Genomic DNA, 19,010 nt, shown 5'->3' on the forward strand with positions numbered 1-19,010 from the left:
GTGTAAGCACACATGTGCCATGCTGCACATGTAAAGGTAAGAGGACAACATCAGGAACTGGTCCTCACCGCTGCCTTTTGGCCCCAAGTCTCTTGTTTGCTGCTATGTATATCAGGCTAGCTTGTCCATGAGCGTCCAGGGATTCTCTGTCTCTGCCCCCCATATCCCTGGCAGAATGACTGTTACAGTAATGGGCATCACAATGTCTGTGTCTTACATGGGTTCTGGGATTGGAATTCAAATACTCATACTAACATGGCAAATGTTTTACCCACTGACTCATCTCCCCAAACTCGAAGTCTTTGTATATGTTGGATTTCCTATGCTGTCTGAATTGAGTGAGAAAAAAATAGGTAATGACAATTGACAATTATTTCTCTGTAAATTTTCTTCATGATAATATGTGACTTTGAGTTAGAGGTAAAGTATATTTGAAAATAAAGTGAGTTATGTTTCTGTAAGCAACCGCACATGTAAAGAAAGACAAGAACTGTATTTTGTGGTAATCCCTTAGCCGTGTGATTCATTAACAGAGGAAAGTGTTTCGATAATAAACTAATGTTATCTACAAAGTTTCCAACATTACAATGAAGGTAAAAGCTATTTAACTAAAAGCCATATGTATAAAATGATAGACATATAGGAAGAATAAAATTATTAGTGAATAGTCTCACCTAAGAGTGATAATTCAGTGTATTCTGCCACTTTGTCTAAACATATTTTAGTTCCATTACATTACACTTCAAACAATATAAGTATACTACAGAAAATTCCATTTTGAATGCTGTATCCTATATTTTCTCATAGCAAAATCATGAAAATGCATTTATATATATATATTTATATATATATATATATTTGCCAAATATATTTCCATACATATTATTCTATCAAACTATACATTTCATTGATTTTCATACATTATAATAAAAACAGTCAACTGTTTTCTAGTTAAAGAGATTTCAGTTAGATCCTGGCTTTTCCGAAATAGTTTTAAACAAGTCTGATTCTCTGAGTTGCTCCACGACAAAGGAGACTTAACTAAATCCTATGCACACTGTGCAGCACAATGGCTGATAAATAGTGCTCGACATATTACAGCTGCTACTAAACCTTTATACTTTACATTGCTTCTTAGATGCCCCAAAATAAAGCTGTTCACTCAAACACACACACGGACACACACACACACACACACACAAACACACACGCACACACACGCACACACATACAAACACACATGCACACACACATGAACACATGAATACACAAGAGACACACACGAATACACAGATACACACACAAACACACACGAGACACATATACACACAAACACACACAGACATACACGAACACACACACATGAACACACACACACGCACTCACTTTAAGCATCTTGATGAGAACATACTATATTCTCTGAAACAATAAACTGAGATGGCTCCATAGCATCACTGATTATCTCCTTTCCAGCAATGCGCTGAAGAAAACACACACACTTAGAAAAAATAAGGACAAACAGAACAGTGATGTAATTGAAATATATACACCAATAACACACTCAGCATGGACTTACCCTGCCTGAGGGGCTGCTATTGCTTTATGAGAAGGAGATAAGGTCTGGAGTTTGTTTCCCAAAGAACTGTTAACTGAAGATGCTTTACCCGAAGGCACACCTTATAATAAAAAAGGCAATAGTTTTAATAAGTCTCAAGGCAAAGTCATACAAAACAGAGCCTCTAACAAGGAAAGCAGTTCTTTATCAACACTCTGCCTAGTTCTACATAATTTACAACTACTAATGAGGAGTATGTTATCTCGTCATGGGCACACAAACAACATCCCACTTCAGGGTTATCTTCTTCAAGCCCTTAGGACTTGTCTAATCAGAACAGCTGCCAGGTTCAGGTATGAGAAATGCACAAGAACATTTCAAGTAATCAAGAGAAGAACTGGGCTGGAAAAGTCAGTCAGCACCATTCAGTTTTACTCAGAAAGACCTACTGACATTTCCTCATCAGCTAACATGCCTTCCGTTTGCTTAGTTCCCGTGCGGAGCCATTACCTACAACAGCTTTGCTAGCAGTACTTGGCTGTGGGAGTCGGGAAGATGCTGCAGTTCCAGGAGAATTTGATTTTTTAAGTGGAGATGGTTTATACTAAAATAATGAAAATTAAAAAAAAAATTATCAACATCATTTTGTTATCAGGGAATGCAAACTTAGCAAGTAATTCAACATCACAGAAGACCTAATGACAGACTTTTTGTTTTATAAGAAAAGGCTACAGAGATAGTTGGTGATGGCATTTATGCAGTATTTTGCATCAATTTAGTAATACTGAATCACATGTTCACATTTATAAAATAAAGTATTCTAATACAGAAATCAAAACAAGATTACTTTTACAAAAATGTTTGAGTAAAGTAACTCTTCTATAAAAACTGTAAATGTCTCAGGAAACTACAAAAAATTCACAATTATTTGAAAAATATTTTAAAAGCTATAAATTTTAGGTTAGGAGAGGAAAAAAAAACGTCATTTCAACCCATTTGAGGTTGCAGCAAATACTTGCCAGCACCAATCAGACGAATAAAGGAAAGTTATTCAGCCGAACTGACACAACTTAATTTAATTCAAAATGTTTCCAGACAGACAGTGTCAAAGACTTAGAAAAGCAACAAAAACAAAGCCTGGCTTTTCACTTAGTAAAAAGAATAAAGCAGAGGAATAATGTACATGCGTTTGTATATACAAAGAAAACTGAAGGCAGAAGCATGAAAGACCTCAAACAACGCATAAGAATAATTACATTTCATTTCAAGTATATATCCAAACAAACGACCCAGGCTGCTTGCCAGACAAATTAAAACAAACAAAGAACTATTTGTAGTTTAGTAAAAAGACTACAAAAAACATATTTAAGATAGCAAAAAGAAAGAAAACATGTGAGCAAAACCAAGAATCATAAGTAGAAATAACTAATTTTTATGAGATAAAATATACTTCAAAAAAATCACCAGAAAAAAATATATTTTAAAGGACCAATAAGTAGGGCACTAGATATCATGGATTACAACTGCAGACATTACCACAATCTAAAAAATTTCCATATATGTGATATACAAGTGGCAAAATTAACATGAAAAATAGAAAATACTATAATCAAAGCTAAATATTTTAGCAAATCTCCTATCATTGGTATGAGACACAAAAGAAATGCTAATAGGGATCAGCCAGTTGGCCTGGCATTTATAAATCCCAACACACAATATAGAACAAACACTTCACTCCAGATGCCATGCAGCAAATACTATAAGAACACATACAGGACAACAGAACACATTTTAATAGCCTAAAAACTTTGGCAAATACATTCTTGAACCAAAACAGAATTAAAATAAACAAAATATACCTAGAATACTATAATTATCTGCCAATAAATGATTCACTTAAAATGAACTATGATTAAAAATTAGAATATATCTTAAATTGAATAAAAAAGGCCAATAAAATGCAATTACAGCAATACTAGAGAAAGGAATGAAGCCCCTACTAAATGAAATATCTTAATAAGTTAATCTGTGCTAATTTTTCTCTCAAGTAATTCAAATTATATATCAAAGCCCTCAGCAACATCCATTTTAGCTGATGGGAAACTGTAGTTTAGTGTTACACATTATAAACATGAAGCTATGACTCTCAAAGAGGCACATTCTCACTAGTGTTTAGAAATAATTGAACTCATGCACTCACCTGTGGCCGAGACGCTGGCTTTCCTTTGGCTTCAGCAGAAAATTTGCCCTTATTACTAATGCGTGCTGCCTGTTCTTTACAAAAGTTGATATGTCTGTCCGCTGCATTTTCATTGAACCTCCTCTGGCAATATGGACACTGAATGTAATCTAAAGCACACCAGAGGAGAAAGAAGTTAGTAACACAACACCGTAGTGGACAGTAAAAGCTTTTATGAATAAACAATATAAATAAAGCCATCTGATAAGCACAATTCCTATTCTCATACAACAGCCAATGTGGCTGACCCTAAACTTAGTAAAGATAGTTAAGAAAATGTTTAAAAGCCTTTTTTATCTCCTGCATTTGAATCAATTTAAGTTAAACTGAAGGAAAAAATAAAATAAAGTGTCAGTAGAAAAAAACAGTAAGAAAAAAGCATTGTTTTCTTTGACCATGGACATGAACTTTATATGGCACCTAAATAAAAACACATTGCAATATAAATTCATGTACAGATTAAACTAAATTGTCTTTTTCAAAAAATCAAAAGTAGGTAAAATACTGCCAAAAAATGTATTTTCTAAAAAGAGGTCCCAAGAAATGGAAGAGATAATTTAAAAATCAGAGTTTCACCGGCATAATTCAAACTTTAGAAATTTTTTCCAGTTATTAGTGGGACAGTCTAAAATATTAGCAACAATCCGAATGTCCTGCTCAAACACTGGGAGAATTCCTCCAGGCGGACTACCCTGAAGAACACCACTGCTGCATTACTTACACGGACTGGAAAAGACTCAGAAGCTAAGATGTGGTATGGAAATGTCTCTAAAGCAGGGAGCTCAACACTACAGAAAACAATGTCAACTAGGAAGGGTTCCAGGGCCCAGCTGGGTCAGCCCAGAAATGCATCATTAATACTTCTGGACGTGGCCGGTTATAGCATGTAAGCGTAATCTGGCCGGCCTAGTGCCTGCTTTTGAAAAAAAAAAAAAAGTTTGATCTTTTGTAAATATAATTCTACTGATTCATTTAGATATTATCCATGGCTTATAACAAGAAAAGCTAAGTAGTTCTCAGTAGCCTTAGCGACATTCAATACCTAACTATAACTGAGCCTTTCACTGAAATAGCTGGCAAATGTCTCCTCTAGAATAAAACCCAGGTTTGTTGAAGAACATCCTCTTTGCTAGGAAGTAAACTCCAGTCCATTTTAATATGGCTGTTTACGTTAAAATCACATCCTGTTGCTATAATACCCAGCAATAAAATGTAAATTCTACTACTTTAAGTCTATCTCATAACTCACAGTTTTCTTACAATCTTTACCTTGATAATAATTAACAGTACAACTGATAGTTTCCCAGTAGAAACTGTATCAATATATTATTTTTTAAAACATAATTTAGGTAATTGGTTTATACCACAGGTCCTGAATTAATTATATATTTTAAAAATATAACTTTCTTTTCAGGCAAGATACCAAAGTTTTCAGACATAAAGCTATGTTTAAACACAAGCATTGTGATAAAAGGTAATGTTTGTATTTATTGCACTGTAAGGATATATCTTTATATCTAGATGCTTGGATTATCACCATTATTTGAAACCATAGTATTTCAAGATTCTATGTCATTTGGTTTCAACATAAAAATTATTTTATATCAACTGGCAATACAAATTCTATCATTCAGTGCCCACATGAACATCCCTGTCAGCAACACTCCACATACCAGGGTCATAGGAAGGCGGAGGAGGAGGAGGAAGTTTGCCACCCTCTTTAAGTGCCTGATCAAGGCCTTTTGCTGCTCTTATGGTGGCAATGAATTCCTCATGCTTTCTTCTCCAATTAGATGGCTTCTTTGGTGGTTCTGGCTAAAAGTAAAAAAAAAAAAAAAAAACCAAAATCAAAAATATATTTTCTAATATACTGAAATAAAATTTCAGATAAAGCCATATTATTTTAAGTGATCTCTTAGCAAGAATTCATCAGTGATCTTTCCCAAATTAAAAATCGGCAATCACACTGTGGTGCTTTTAAACACAATTCTTCTTAGGGCAGACAGTGTTACAGTGTCCTCTACAGACATAATAGTCGTATTTGTGCTCCTGCTTTGACTTCTTCTTTCTCAGCTTCTCTACAATAAAATTTCCCAAAACCAAGGAGTTTAAACTGACGTTAGGGGGTAGGTAGAAAACAGTCCCATGTGGATTTCACTGGATCTTCTTTTGAGAGACTGAAGATGCTCTCATCAGATCACTGAGTCATCTGTATTTATTCTGTGAATGGGTCATATTCCTAGGCAACTTCTTTCCTTGACTTTTAGGCTTTTTGAAATAACTCTCCCTATGTATAGAAGAAATTACTTCTTTTCTTTCCAATTCCTGAGGAACTGTAGATGATTTGATATGCAGAATTATTACAACACTGTTAGTTAATTCACTACTTACTGTTGAAGGGGTATTTTTTGCTTTGTTTAATTTCATTTTTATTTTATTCATTGTATATTTTATTCATTCTGGCATATAATGTGACATAAAGAGCTCAACTGTTTATTTAAAGATAATCATGCAGTAATTTCTGTATCCTTCAATTCCTTACTCCACACTACCCCAACATTGGGATAAAACATTCACCACAAACTAAATACATGACTGTAGATACATACCTGATAATCTAACTATTCTTAATGTCTTTATTTTTAAAATCAAAAATAAATATGCATTCAATCAAAGTTAAAAAAGTTATTTAAAAATACAAATGCAAAAGTAAACAAAGAAAATTAAAGCCCTAACTCGTAGCCTAGCTCTGGCCATGCACATATGTACAGGACTACAGTGACAGTGTAGTTCTCACACACATCCAAGAGAAGACAGTACAGAGAACCACAACTGCAGAGACTAGGTGACTGTGGTAGCCAACCCCAACAGATACAGCCATGAAGCAAGCCACTGTTATCTAAGGCTCAAAATAAAAAAGGGGGGGAGGGACAGAAATTTATAAGAGTCAGAAGACAGGACACCTGCTGCAAGACAGTGTCCACCAGTCACACCAAGAAATCTGCATCCATAGAAAACTAAACCATACGCTTGCCTGAAGACGACTAGCATAATGACAATACCAGCTGACATGTAAATGAAGAGCTACAGATAGTTTGTGGCTACTGGGAGAGGAATAATATATGTACTTCCAGGATGAGCATCTATATAGGTTGTCTAATAACAAGATGTCAACCCTGGTCACATTCACATCTGAGCAATGCCAATAGACTCAGTAGGTTAGACATAAACGTGGGTGTGTGCATGCAGTGTGCATACAATAATTAAATAAGATATGCATTTGGAGAGCAGTACATGGGAGGAATTAAAGGTGAGCAGTAGTACTGTATATATAGTGCCGATGTATGAAGTTTCCAAATTCATCTACAAATTAAAAATAGCATATGGTGCACAGTTCTTACACAAAAAGATACCAAAAAGAAAAAAGTTTGTCAAGAAATCTCATAAAATGGAAAATAATTTTACAAAAAAAGGAACAAGCAAAAAGTCACAAAACTTACATTTGTTCTTTAAAAGTAAAATATTATTTTAAAACTCCCACCAAAATTTCCCAGGCCCACATGCTATCTAACGTCTTTTAAAGCACAACAAAGCAATATTCCCCAAAATCATATGAGAGTATCAAAAACTTTGTTAAGTTAGAAAACCTACTTTCACTCATGGATATATATGCAAAAATGTAAAATTAAAAGTTTACTTTCCAGTTAAATGGTGATATTTATCTGCTCTGCAGAATTGGGCATCTAATGGTAAGGTGTACTGGTCTTTTCTACTTGTTTTCCTCACTGACCGATCTTTCTACCAAGGCAAGCTAAAAGCCTTCCTGTTTGTTTGTTTGTTTGTTTGGTTGGTTGGTTTTAGATTTTCTTATTGTTTATATTGAGCTATATATTTTTCTCCGTTCCCCTCCTTTCTTCCCCCTTCCCTTCTACCCTCTCCCATAAACTCCATCTTCCAATGTACTCAAATATCTTGTCTTTTTCTCCTTCCTATGTAGATCCACGTATGTCTCTTTTAGGGTCCTCTTTGTTGTCTATGCTCTCTGGGATTGTGAACTGCAGGCTGGTTTTTCTTTGCTTTATGTCTAAAAGCCACTTATGAGTGAGTACATGTGATAATTGTCTTTCTGGGCTTGGGTTACCTCACTCAATATGTTTTCTAGATCTATTTGTCTGCAAATTTTAAGATGTCATTTTTTTCCACTGTGTAGTACTTCACTGTGTAAACGTACCACATTTTCCTTATCCAATCTTCAGTCTAGGGACATTTAGGCTGTTTCCGGGTTTTGCCTATTACAAATTAATGCTGCTATGAACATAGATGAGCGCATGTCCTTGTGATATGATTGAGCATCCTCTAGGTATACCCAAAAGTCGTATTGTTGGGTCTTGAGGTAGGTTGTTTATAAATTACCTAATAAATTGCAATACTGATTTCCAAAGAGGCTGTATGATTTTGCATTGCTACCAGCAATAGAAGAGGGTTCCCTTTACCCCACATCCTCTCCAGCATAAATTGTCATCAATGTTTTTGATCTTGGCCCTTCTTACAGGTGTAAGATGGAAGCTCCCAAGTTCTTTTAATTTGCATTTCTCTGATGGCTAAGGATGTTGAGCAATTCCTTAAATGTCTTTCAGTCATTTTAGATTCATCTGTTGAGAGTTCTGTTTAGGTCTGTACCCCATTATTTTTATTGGATTACTTATTATTTTGATGACCAATTTCTTGAGTTCTTTGTATATTTTGGAGATCAACCCCTCTGCCCAATGTGGGGTTGGCGAAGATCTTTTTCTATTCTGTAGACTGCTGCTATGTCTTATTGATCATGTCCTTTGTTTTACAGAAGATTCTCAGTTTCAGGAGGTCCCATTTATTGTTTCTCTCTTGTGCCAATGTGGTAACCACGTCCACAAATACAGCTTCACAGGTCCATGAGAGCCTCTGAGAAAATTCCAAGTAAACAAGTCAAGAGTCTTGTAGACCTTTGTTCCTCCAGAACATGGGCTGTTCTTGGAATGTTCTCATGCTCCTCCCAGGTTATTATAATAATAGCAGTGGGCTTTACTTTGGATTACCTATCATCTTACCCATTATTCTTTAGATGATGTTTGCAAGCACAGATTGCCTTCCTGACTGTATTCAGTCAGGAAGTATCCTTCTGTCTGTATACAATTTGAACTCAAATGAACTTTGCTCACATGACCTGACCTTGCTTAACCCTCAAAATATAAACCATGTGAAGCCCTAAATAAACTTGAGACTTTAGTCTCATTTTTAGGCTCTGTTCTCCAGGTTCACACTGCCAACTAGAGCAGCAATGCTGGTGCAGCTACAAGGAAGAGATTTGGAAGAAGAAAAACAAAAGGCCACTGCTAGGCTACAGGGAAAGGCAATTCTCTTTGGGAAAGAACATACTACTTCTAAATAAGGCTCATGACTGCAGGTCCTTGCCTTTTACATGTCTATGGAAAATAGAAGACTATTGCCGAGACCTTCTCTCCCTTCCTCTTCAAGCAACCACTTTTAGAAAGAGACCCATCTTATAACTGGGCCTCTTACCTTCAGGAAGGGTCCTGAAAACATCTAGCACAAGGCCTGCTCAACTCTGTATTCCCCACCTCCCCAATTTCTCCTTTCTGGCTTTAGCAATACAAGTCTGCATACTTTATCTTCTGTCTAACATGGTGTAGTTGTTAAAAAGTTATACATTCTTAGAGAACTCAGCTTAGAGAAACTACCTTTAAGATAAAAAGACCCTCTCATGTGTATGGTATCATATTCTTAGTCACAGAATCCCATAAACTTTCTACATATGCTTTTTCAGGTAATTTAGGCTGGAATGCAATTGCTATAGGCCGTTCTTATTGTCTATGCATGATGTCTTGTTCTTAATTTCACCCAAACTAGAGTGCGTTCTATCATTTAGGTATTTGTGATTTTGTAGGATTTCCTCTACAAATACAGTAAGAATATACTACAATGATAACATCTAATTGCTTTCAAACCTTAATATGTATGTGACTCACCCAAGAGTCTTGCAAGAGCACACTTTAATTCAGTGTGTATTTGAGAGCCAAGGCTGCATTTCTAACGTGCTCTCAGATAGCGCTGCTAACACACTATGGGTCATATTCACGGAGGAGCCAGGCAGCAAACTACTCAGTAAAGCTTTTACTTTGCTTTTATTCTTAAAGCAGTTCAATGATGCTTTTTAAAGAGCAGAGTACCATCTGAATATTACAATCCTGTGTAATCTCCAAGTAGTCTCTAAGACACTACCTCTATCAACATTATACAACTGTACAGGGAAAGAGAAGCATACACAAGCCTAATAAGCATAGTGTGGCACATAACCAGATCAACGTCCAGGATTTGTGGACACAGAACTGCTCAGACTGCAGGCTCCTCCTGGGACAGATGAGATGAAGTTGGGAAACGGTTGCTTGGCAAACCAAGCATAGATGAAAGCAAACTTTCTCTGTCCATTTTTCAATGTTCTGTCAGAAACTGTACCCTGGATAGGGAAGTGGCCTTACAGCTCAGTTCTTCACACTCCACCAGATATAGATTAAGGAAGTGCCTTGCTTCTGTAAAATTTTTGCTTTGTTTCTATGTACTTCTTTTCATTTTTATTACTGTTCTTTATTGAGATATTGTTTCTTACATCATCTCTCATGATCATGTACGTGGGTAAAGAGGGATTTCCAGAGTTGAGATTAATGCTTCTTAGTCTGTATAAAAAGCCATACAAAATAAAGCTTGTTATGCAGTTGTTCATACTCTGAATCCATGACCTGATTTATATGAGACCTTTTACCCAGGGACCCCAACACACCAGACACTGATAGAGATTCTCACTCTTTTCCCCAGCCTCTGTACATATGAGATACGCTGTCTCAAATATATGGCTAATTCACTTATGGTAGCTAATGTAATCATGTAAACAGCACCTCTATGAAAAACTTCAAATATTGGTTTATGCTTTTTAATCAAGCCTCACATCTTCCCTGCAAATATTCAAAGACAGCAAAGCAAAGATAAATGTTTCATTAGCTTAGCTTCAAGTAACATTTTCTAAAAGAATGTGCTACTGGACACAGCAGCTGGGAACTGACCACGGTTCCTCAGGGAGAGTACCAAGTACTCTTAACTGCTAAGTTATTTTTTTAATCATAATGTAACCTTAAGAAAATCACTTTATTAAGTTTGTTTTGTGTTATTCAAATCAACGCACAATAAAAAGCATCACATAGCCAGTTTGAGGAAGTCACTCAAATACTTGTCCATTTTCAAACTAGCTCACAGTGAAGTTCTACACAACTAGAATGGCCACCTGAAACCACAGTTTCCCATATAGTTTTATCCATTATCAGTGACATTTTTAATCTCTCGTTAACTAAAATAAGATTTAGGTTTCTGATATTTATTCTGAATACAAAGCACTGAATTTTGTTTATTCTACCTAGAATAACACTCATTATGATTTTTTCAGGAAATAGAATAAGATTTACTGTTCCGAAGTTTATAGTTACCCTGGGTTTAAGAGGTTTGACTGTGGGGATATCGGTGCCTTCAGCTCTTTGCCGGCTCGAATCAAAAGTCTTCCTCTTCTTAGTGGCGGTTTTCTGGCAAATGGGTCCATGTTTTTTCTGTTCAAATAAAGATATGCAGCATAATATTTTATTTTCTACAGAAGAGAAAACCACCAAACTAAACATTCAGTTTATCTTACACACTATATTAAAAAAACCAAGGGACAAAGTTATATCTTCCCTTAATTAAGCTTTAACACACACACACACACACACACACACACACACACACACCTTTAAGGAAATTATATAGAAATGCTACCCTAAAATTTTATCAGAAGTCATTTAATATTCTAGTTCTCACTGGGGCAAAGAATAAGCAATAGTGAAACAATTCAAAACTACTTCAGTTTAAAATCTTTAGTAAATACAAAACACAGATATGAGAAACATCATGCAAGGGAAGAATGGCTCAGTCTCGGGGTAGTTGGATTGCATATGGTAACATAAAAATGGATTAATACAACACTAACCCGAAATAACAAACCGAGTGGTCTAATTTGTATCCTCTTTTCTCCTAGAACTCAAAACCTTCTCCGCCATCTAGAACCCAAGCTTGCTTTCTTCACAAAGACCTTCTTATGGTGTGTAATTGTCTACATCTAAGTTGTTTTGTTAATAAATGCTAACACATTTGTTCCTTTTAAGCACACAGAGTTAAAATTATCTTAGCTAATCTCCAAATAACCAGTTCTCTAGAAACAAGAATTCTCCCTCCACTATAAACAGCTTGTTGACCAATGATAGTGTACTAAAAGCATCTTTGTTCCTTTTGTATTTGAGAATATGTTCGTGAAACTGGCACTGTGAAGTCTGTCTGAAAAAAAATAAAAGAACTGACTTATTGAGTCCTGATGCTATCCCACACCCACTGACTATTTGTATTTTTTAGCTTTATTTCGAAGAACATTGGACATTTATTTCAATGCTCTGAAGTAAAAGGTTTGAAGATGTACTTTTATGTGTATGAGCATGTACTTGTAAGTATGTATATGTACTACAGCATGCATGGTTACCTACAGAGGCCAGAAGAGTTTGTAGGATCCCCGGGAATTAGAGCTATGAAGGGTTGTACGATATCACGGGTCCTAGAAACAGAACCTGGGTCCTCTTCAAGGGCAACAAGTGCTCTTAACTGCTTAATCATCTCTCCATTCCCTAGAATAAACTTTTTAAGTGTCTATTTTTTTTTCTTTATTCTCTCGTGACACAGGGTCTTACTCTAAGGGTCAGGCTGGCCTCCAAAACTTGCAGCTGTCTTCCTTTCTTGGACTTCCATGTGTTAGTATTATAGGTATTAACCAGTAATGAATGGCTCTATTTCTTAATAAAAATAGTGGCAGCAGGCAACTTTCTAGAATTCCCATGTATGTCTGTCCTTGGAAAGTTTGCAGTATATGTCAAGGGTGCCTACTCAAAAATTTTATTATATAAAATATCAATAGGAAGGAATATTTTTTTGTTTTCTATAGAAGCTAAGCAGTATATTTAAATAGTTGAGAGAAGAAATTGCTGAAGATATAGGATGGTATTTCTAAATGATTACAAAAAAGTCATCATTATTTAGAAGGAATTTGCAATCTGAGGATTTTCAAGCATTAATTCTTCACTTTCCTTAACAGAAATAGCCTGAAGGATGCACAGTAGAATATGCCAGAACTTCAGTTAGCAGACTGATACTTAAAAAAATTAACATCAACTTACTAATAACTTCACATTTATATCTGAGATTTAAAAAGATACAAAGGCATAATTATTATTTTATATATATCTGGATAACTGTATCAGAATTAACTAAACATGCTTCTATTCAATTTCTGTATGATAAGAAGATGAAACTAAGACATTTTTAGCTGTACTTTTATATTGTAAAACAACAAAATCTTTGCTTTGGAGGATTTCAAACACTGAAAGAAAATAGAAAGAGTGACCCTATTTATTCATCATATTGCTCAGCAATTATATTTTAGCAAATAATCCTGTTCCTGCAAAAATTTTAAAGCGAATTCTAGAGATTATAACATTTTGTTAATACATCCTCATTTACATTTATGAGGTGCTATGCCTCTTAAATTTGTGTTCTGTGTTTCTATCTCGTAATATTCCTACTACTTCTACAAAGCTGGAATATTTAACATATGAAAGTAGAGTTCAGAAGTTCAGTCATTTACAGATGAAACTAATCTTTAAAGATTATCCTCAGTGAACTCCCCATAACTTTCAGCCATAACAACTATTCTCAAGTATGAAACAATGCCAGATCTACCAGGTTCCAACACAAACAGGTTAGAGTCTGCCTACTCACCAGGGCTAATGGAAAGAATGTCCTTCCACAAATCTTGCAAGGCAACAATTCTCCAACTTGGACAACACTTCCATTTTCTAAAACATAAAATAATCCAATTAAATGTTTTCACAACGAAAATTTCAAAACTTTAAGCTTTTAATGTTTCCTGTTAGATCTTATAGGTGAGTTGGGAGCTCTTAGGTAAAAGTTGCAATTTAAAATGAGCAAATTATCAATATAAATGGCTTGAGCCTTAGAGTTATCAGTGACATAAAAAACAATAGTACACATAAAACAGTGACAATTCTCATACCTATAATTTTCTAAAAGTGAATTACAAACCTGTAAAATTACCCACCTATCATCTACTGAAATCAAACTGACTATGGAATTCTCTTTTTATATAAAAAGAAATTAGAAAAATATTTTCTGCTCAAAATAACAAACTCCTGAAAAAGTGCATAATTTGACTCCATAAAGTATGTCCTTTGGTCACTAGGTGAGGGTCCACAGATAAACAATACAGCAATCCCAGACAGACCAGGAAGAAGGCATTCAAATGCTGCCACATCATAAGGAGGGTTGTTCTCCCACTTCCTAGTACCCCACTGCACTATTTCACTGGTGAACAAGGACTATTTGAGACTCAGATGGAGGTGAGCTGTCTGGATAGCAGTCCTTAAGCTGAACATTAGAAAAGCAAATCAAGATTCACCTGACATTTTCCTCCTCTGATACCGGCATAAGAATGGAGAAACCTCCCTGACCTGGACTATGAAAGCTAAAGTACCTTCCATACAGAACCTCATTAGGTTCATTAAGATAAGAAGGTCTTTAAGTCAAACAGAACATGCTTAATAATCTATTAAGTTTCCTAAGTTAAATAAACTCTTTTAAATAAAAATCAATTTAAAAATTAAATAGTATAAATAATAAAAAAATTTACACAGTTCAGTGCTTAAAAGAGTATTTCTTTAGATACCTACAGGTTGGGCCCATTACAAAGCAAAACCTAATGATAATTGATTCCTAATTAGTGGTAGGTACTTAGCATGCCTAAAGCCATAGGTTTAATTTTACACACACACACACACACATTTTCCCAGTTAATTATCCAGAAAAAAAAGAATTCCATTCACTGATAAGCTCTGAATGGCGACCTGAGTACCTACTTGTTAGCAGACACGTACTGGAGCACACGGTGAGCAACGCAACCATTGCTCTCTAAAGCCAGTACAACCTACTTATTTACTTATCTAGTCAAGTCAGCAAGGATGAAATTGTCTCTCACATTTTCACTAAAAACTTTAAAACTTAATATCTGTCATAGGTTTACCATGTGATAAAATCTAATTTTTGGAATTAATTCTCACAAGTCATCAAACATGTTCAAATGTCTTTAAAGAAAAAAAAAATCAGTGCCACTAATTAAAGTGTGTGTGATGGAGGAGGGTCTATGTATTACTTTCATTGGTTAATAAAGAAACTGCCTTGGCCCTGATAGGACAGAAAATTAGGTAGGCGAAGTAGACAGAACAGAATGCTAGAAGAAAGAAGCAGATTCAAGCAGTCGCCATGACTCTCCTCTCCGAGACAGATGCAGGTTAAGAATCTCCCTGGTAAGCCACCACCTCGTGGTGCTACACACATTATTAGAAATGTGTTAATCAAGGGTTAATCAAGATTTGAGAGTTAGCCAATAAGAGGCTACAGATAAAGGGCCGAGCAGTGTTCAAAAGAGTATGGTTTCCATGTAATTATTTTTGGGTAAAGCTAGCTAGGTGGCGGGGGACAGTCCCGCTGCTCCCCATTCTACATGTGTGAGAGAGAGAGAGAGAGTGTGTGTGTGTGTGTAAGTATCTTAGTTAGGGTTTTATTGTTGTGAAGAGACACTATGACCATGGCTACTCTTACAAAGCCAACTATTTAACTGGGGCTGGGTTGCAGGTTCAGAAGTTTAGTCCATTACCATGGTGATGTGAAAACCATGGTGGCACACAGGCAGACATAGTGCTGAAGAGAAGAAAGAGCTGAGAGTTCTGCATCTGGGTCAGCAAGCAGAAGGAAAAGGCAGTGCCAATGGTCCTGGCTTGAGCTTCTGAAACCTCAAAGCCCACCCCAGTGACACATTCCCTTCAACAAGGCCATACCACCTAAAGTGCCTATCCTTATGAGTCTACGGTGGCCAATTTCATTCAAACAGGAGGCCACCTAGGGACAAAAAAAAAATAAATGCATAGTCTTATCCAGTGCTGGACTTAGATGTTGTATTAACAACTGCCTGGCAGTAGCTGCATGAAGGATATATAGAAACCAACTACTTTTTAACTGGTTTGAGGCCTCATCCACAGGATGGAATTTATGACTGGTACTGCAACTCTGGTCTAAAGTCCCTGGCTCTTAAGATATTTTGGAGATCAGACCTCTGTCTGATGTGGGGTTAGTGAAGATCTTTTCCCATTGTATAGGCTGCAGTTTTTTTCTTGTTGACCATGTCCTTTGCTTTACAGAAGCTTTTCAGTTTCAGGAGGTCCCATTTATTAACTGTTTCTCTCTGTGTCTGTGCTGCTGGGGTTATATTTAGGAAGTGGTCTCCTATGCCAATGAGTTCAAGTATACTTCCCACTTCTCTTCTACAATGTTCAGTGTGGCTGGCTTTATGTTGAGGTCTTTGATCCATTTGGACTTGAGTTTTATGCATGGTTTATAGATATGGATCTATTTTCATTCTTCTACATATATGGACCTAGAAAACATTATTTTGAGTGAGGTAACCCAGACACAGAAAGACAATTATCACATGTACTCACTCATAGGTGGTTTTTAAACATAAAGCAAAGAAAACCAGCCTACAAACCACAATCCCAGAGAACTTAGACAACAATGAAGACACTAAGAGAGACTTACATAGATCTAATCTACATGGGAAGTAGAAAGTAGAAAAAGACAAGATCTCTTGAGTAAATTGGGAGTACAGGGACCTTGGGGGAGGATTGAAGGAGGGAGGGGAGAGTCAGGGAGGGGAACAGAGAAAAATGTAGAGCTCAATAAAAATATCAATAAAAAAAGTCCCTGGCTCAAGGGGCCATGGTTTTCAAGGGGCCATGAGCTCTAGGAGGAGACTATAACTGTTGTTTTACTAAACAGACATATTGTCAAACAGTGTTCTAAATATTTACATTTAGACCCATAGAATTAGTGCTGCCTAGCTTGGCTAGAGAAGCTTCTTCTGGGGTGGGCAGCAGTTAATGTAGAGACTCAAAACCAAAGTGCTGAGGTTAAGTGACTGCTGAGGGCTCAACCAGGACTCAGAAAACATCTCAGAGGAGGGCCCTCAAAGAATGTGACAAGGGAAATGCTTCTGTCTGGACAGGACAGGCCTCTGCACTGAGAACTCCCTGAAGTCATGTTACAGGCATGAGACTGAGCCTGGACTCAATGGTTATAAAAATAGTAAGAAAAATTATGAGGACATGGGAAGTGGCAAGTGTCTCTGGGAAGTAGGAAAAATGAGTTGGGGTGAATATGATCATGATACTTTTTTTGTGTGTGTGTGTATCAAAAATAAAAGAAAAATATTTTGTTTAAAATACTTTAGTTTTATAAAACTCAGAAAACAAATCTTATCCCTGTAAAACCTACCTAATACAAACTTGATTCTCTTAAGAGTTCTAATATTCATTGGTTTCAAAACTTCTATAAGGTTTGAAATTATACTTTTATGTAACACTAGTATACAATATTGGTGAGGTGAAATAATATACTATTATCTAAAATAGTTATAAATACTCTAAGATGTATACAATTAATAGGAGAAAACATTTTCAAAAGAAATTTTGGATAATAGAACAATTGCAGCATTCATTACTATATGTGAATGTGCTTCCAGGTAGTCTTATACATTATAAAGAACCACAGCTCGTCTGAATTCAACTTTTCACATGTAATATAACTCTTGAATTTGTTTTGCCACTTTCTTCTGAAGGTCATTTACAGATGGCTCTTCTTTCAAATCTACCATCTCCAAAATGTCCTAAAATTTCCCTGTTCAAATCATTTTAGACTTCCGCATATACACTTACTATATTCTAAACATAACCCTCCACCTCACTTGAATTATCTGACTTTGGATTAACAAACAGAACTTAAATGATTTAAATTTTCTTAAAACATTCAAGCTTTCTCTAGATTTCCAACTTTATCACAATATCTTATCTCAGAAGAATTTTTAATCCAAGATTTCTTTTACTGCAGTTTAATTGACCTAGTCAACTACAATCTAAGAAACTAACGTTTATCTTGATGTGCTCTCTCAGGCCATATTTTCATAGTTAATGTCAGAGTGCAATTATTCAATGTATTATCAGCTATTGCCAATCTCTTAGTATTTCTAATATACAAGCTAAATTTTTCCATTAAGTGCATACATGGAAAACCACGGCACCTATAGGCCGGCCGCTGGTTCCAGGCATCCACCGGGGAGCTGAAAAGGAATGCAGAACAGACACTGAGACACTGCTCTAAGTTCTTCCCTAGTTGTTTGCCCTTTCATAAACCGTTGTCAAATGCTTTGTTACATGGGCAAATGCTTATGAAATGTTATATTAAACAAAGTTAAATGAATTTTCTTATCAATTAAGAAAAAAGACAGAGTGCTGTTATTTTCTACGAGTCATTTCATCAGAAATTCTTTTTCACTCAGGGAATACTTCAGATCGATTTCCTGGGTAGCATATTTTTAAATACTGACACAGTCTAGTTACCCCCTCGACTCCCTACGTGATTAGATACACTTTCCAAGCCTATCCATATACTAAAACAGGCCTCTTACTTGACTCAACAAATACTAATTGATTTTTTGGCATTAGATAAAATGTTCTAAGACATATGGAGCTAAAGGCAAAAGAAAAATGAAATAAAAACAAAACCTTACTCATATAGAGACCTTTATCTCTAAATAGTAGAAAATAAAATTTTCTCTAAATAGGAGAAAAGTAAATAGAAACAAATATTCAAAATGTCAAGGAATTAATCACATGAAGAAGAAGAAAAAAGAATATGGGAAAGAAGACAGTCAAGGCTATCTTGGGAAGCAAACAAGATCAGGGAATACTAATAAGGGTGACTAAGATACGGGAGGCAAAGACTCTATCAATCTACCAACTGTCATTTTAATTGCCTTTTCTGCACTCTCACTGACTAGGCTTTTCCATAGCACGAGGCAGTATTCATAAATCTTTTGACATTTACTGTTCTTCCTCTTTAGGCTTCTGTATTTCTTCCCAGTCCTGAATTTCCAAGGTTTCTCCACCTAAGTGTCACGTTCACCCTCGACCC

The 19,010-nt window shown here is 35.8% G+C and overlaps 1 protein-coding gene across 1 annotated transcript in view; it reads right to left on the minus strand.

Annotated features, from left to right (window-relative positions):
- Zc2hc1a (zinc finger C2HC-type containing 1A) overlaps positions 1-19,010 on the minus strand; it is a 38,085-nt gene that overhangs the window by 14,578 nt on the left and 4,497 nt on the right. The window contains exons 2-7 of the mRNA XM_005361850.3: positions 13,692-13,768; positions 11,327-11,443; positions 5,468-5,609; positions 3,756-3,904; positions 2,066-2,159; positions 1,577-1,676 (exon numbers count right to left, since the gene is read on the minus strand). Coding sequence (XP_005361907.1) covers positions 1,577-1,676; positions 2,066-2,159; positions 3,756-3,904; positions 5,468-5,609; positions 11,327-11,443; positions 13,692-13,768 — 679 coding nt within the window. The remainder of the gene's footprint in view (positions 1-1,576; positions 1,677-2,065; positions 2,160-3,755; positions 3,905-5,467; positions 5,610-11,326; positions 11,444-13,691; positions 13,769-19,010) is intronic.

Source organism: Microtus ochrogaster, linkage group LG5, assembly GCF_000317375.1.
Source record: "Microtus ochrogaster isolate Prairie Vole_2 linkage group LG5, MicOch1.0, whole genome shotgun sequence".
Taxonomy (NCBI): Eukaryota; Metazoa; Chordata; class Mammalia; order Rodentia; family Cricetidae; genus Microtus; species Microtus ochrogaster.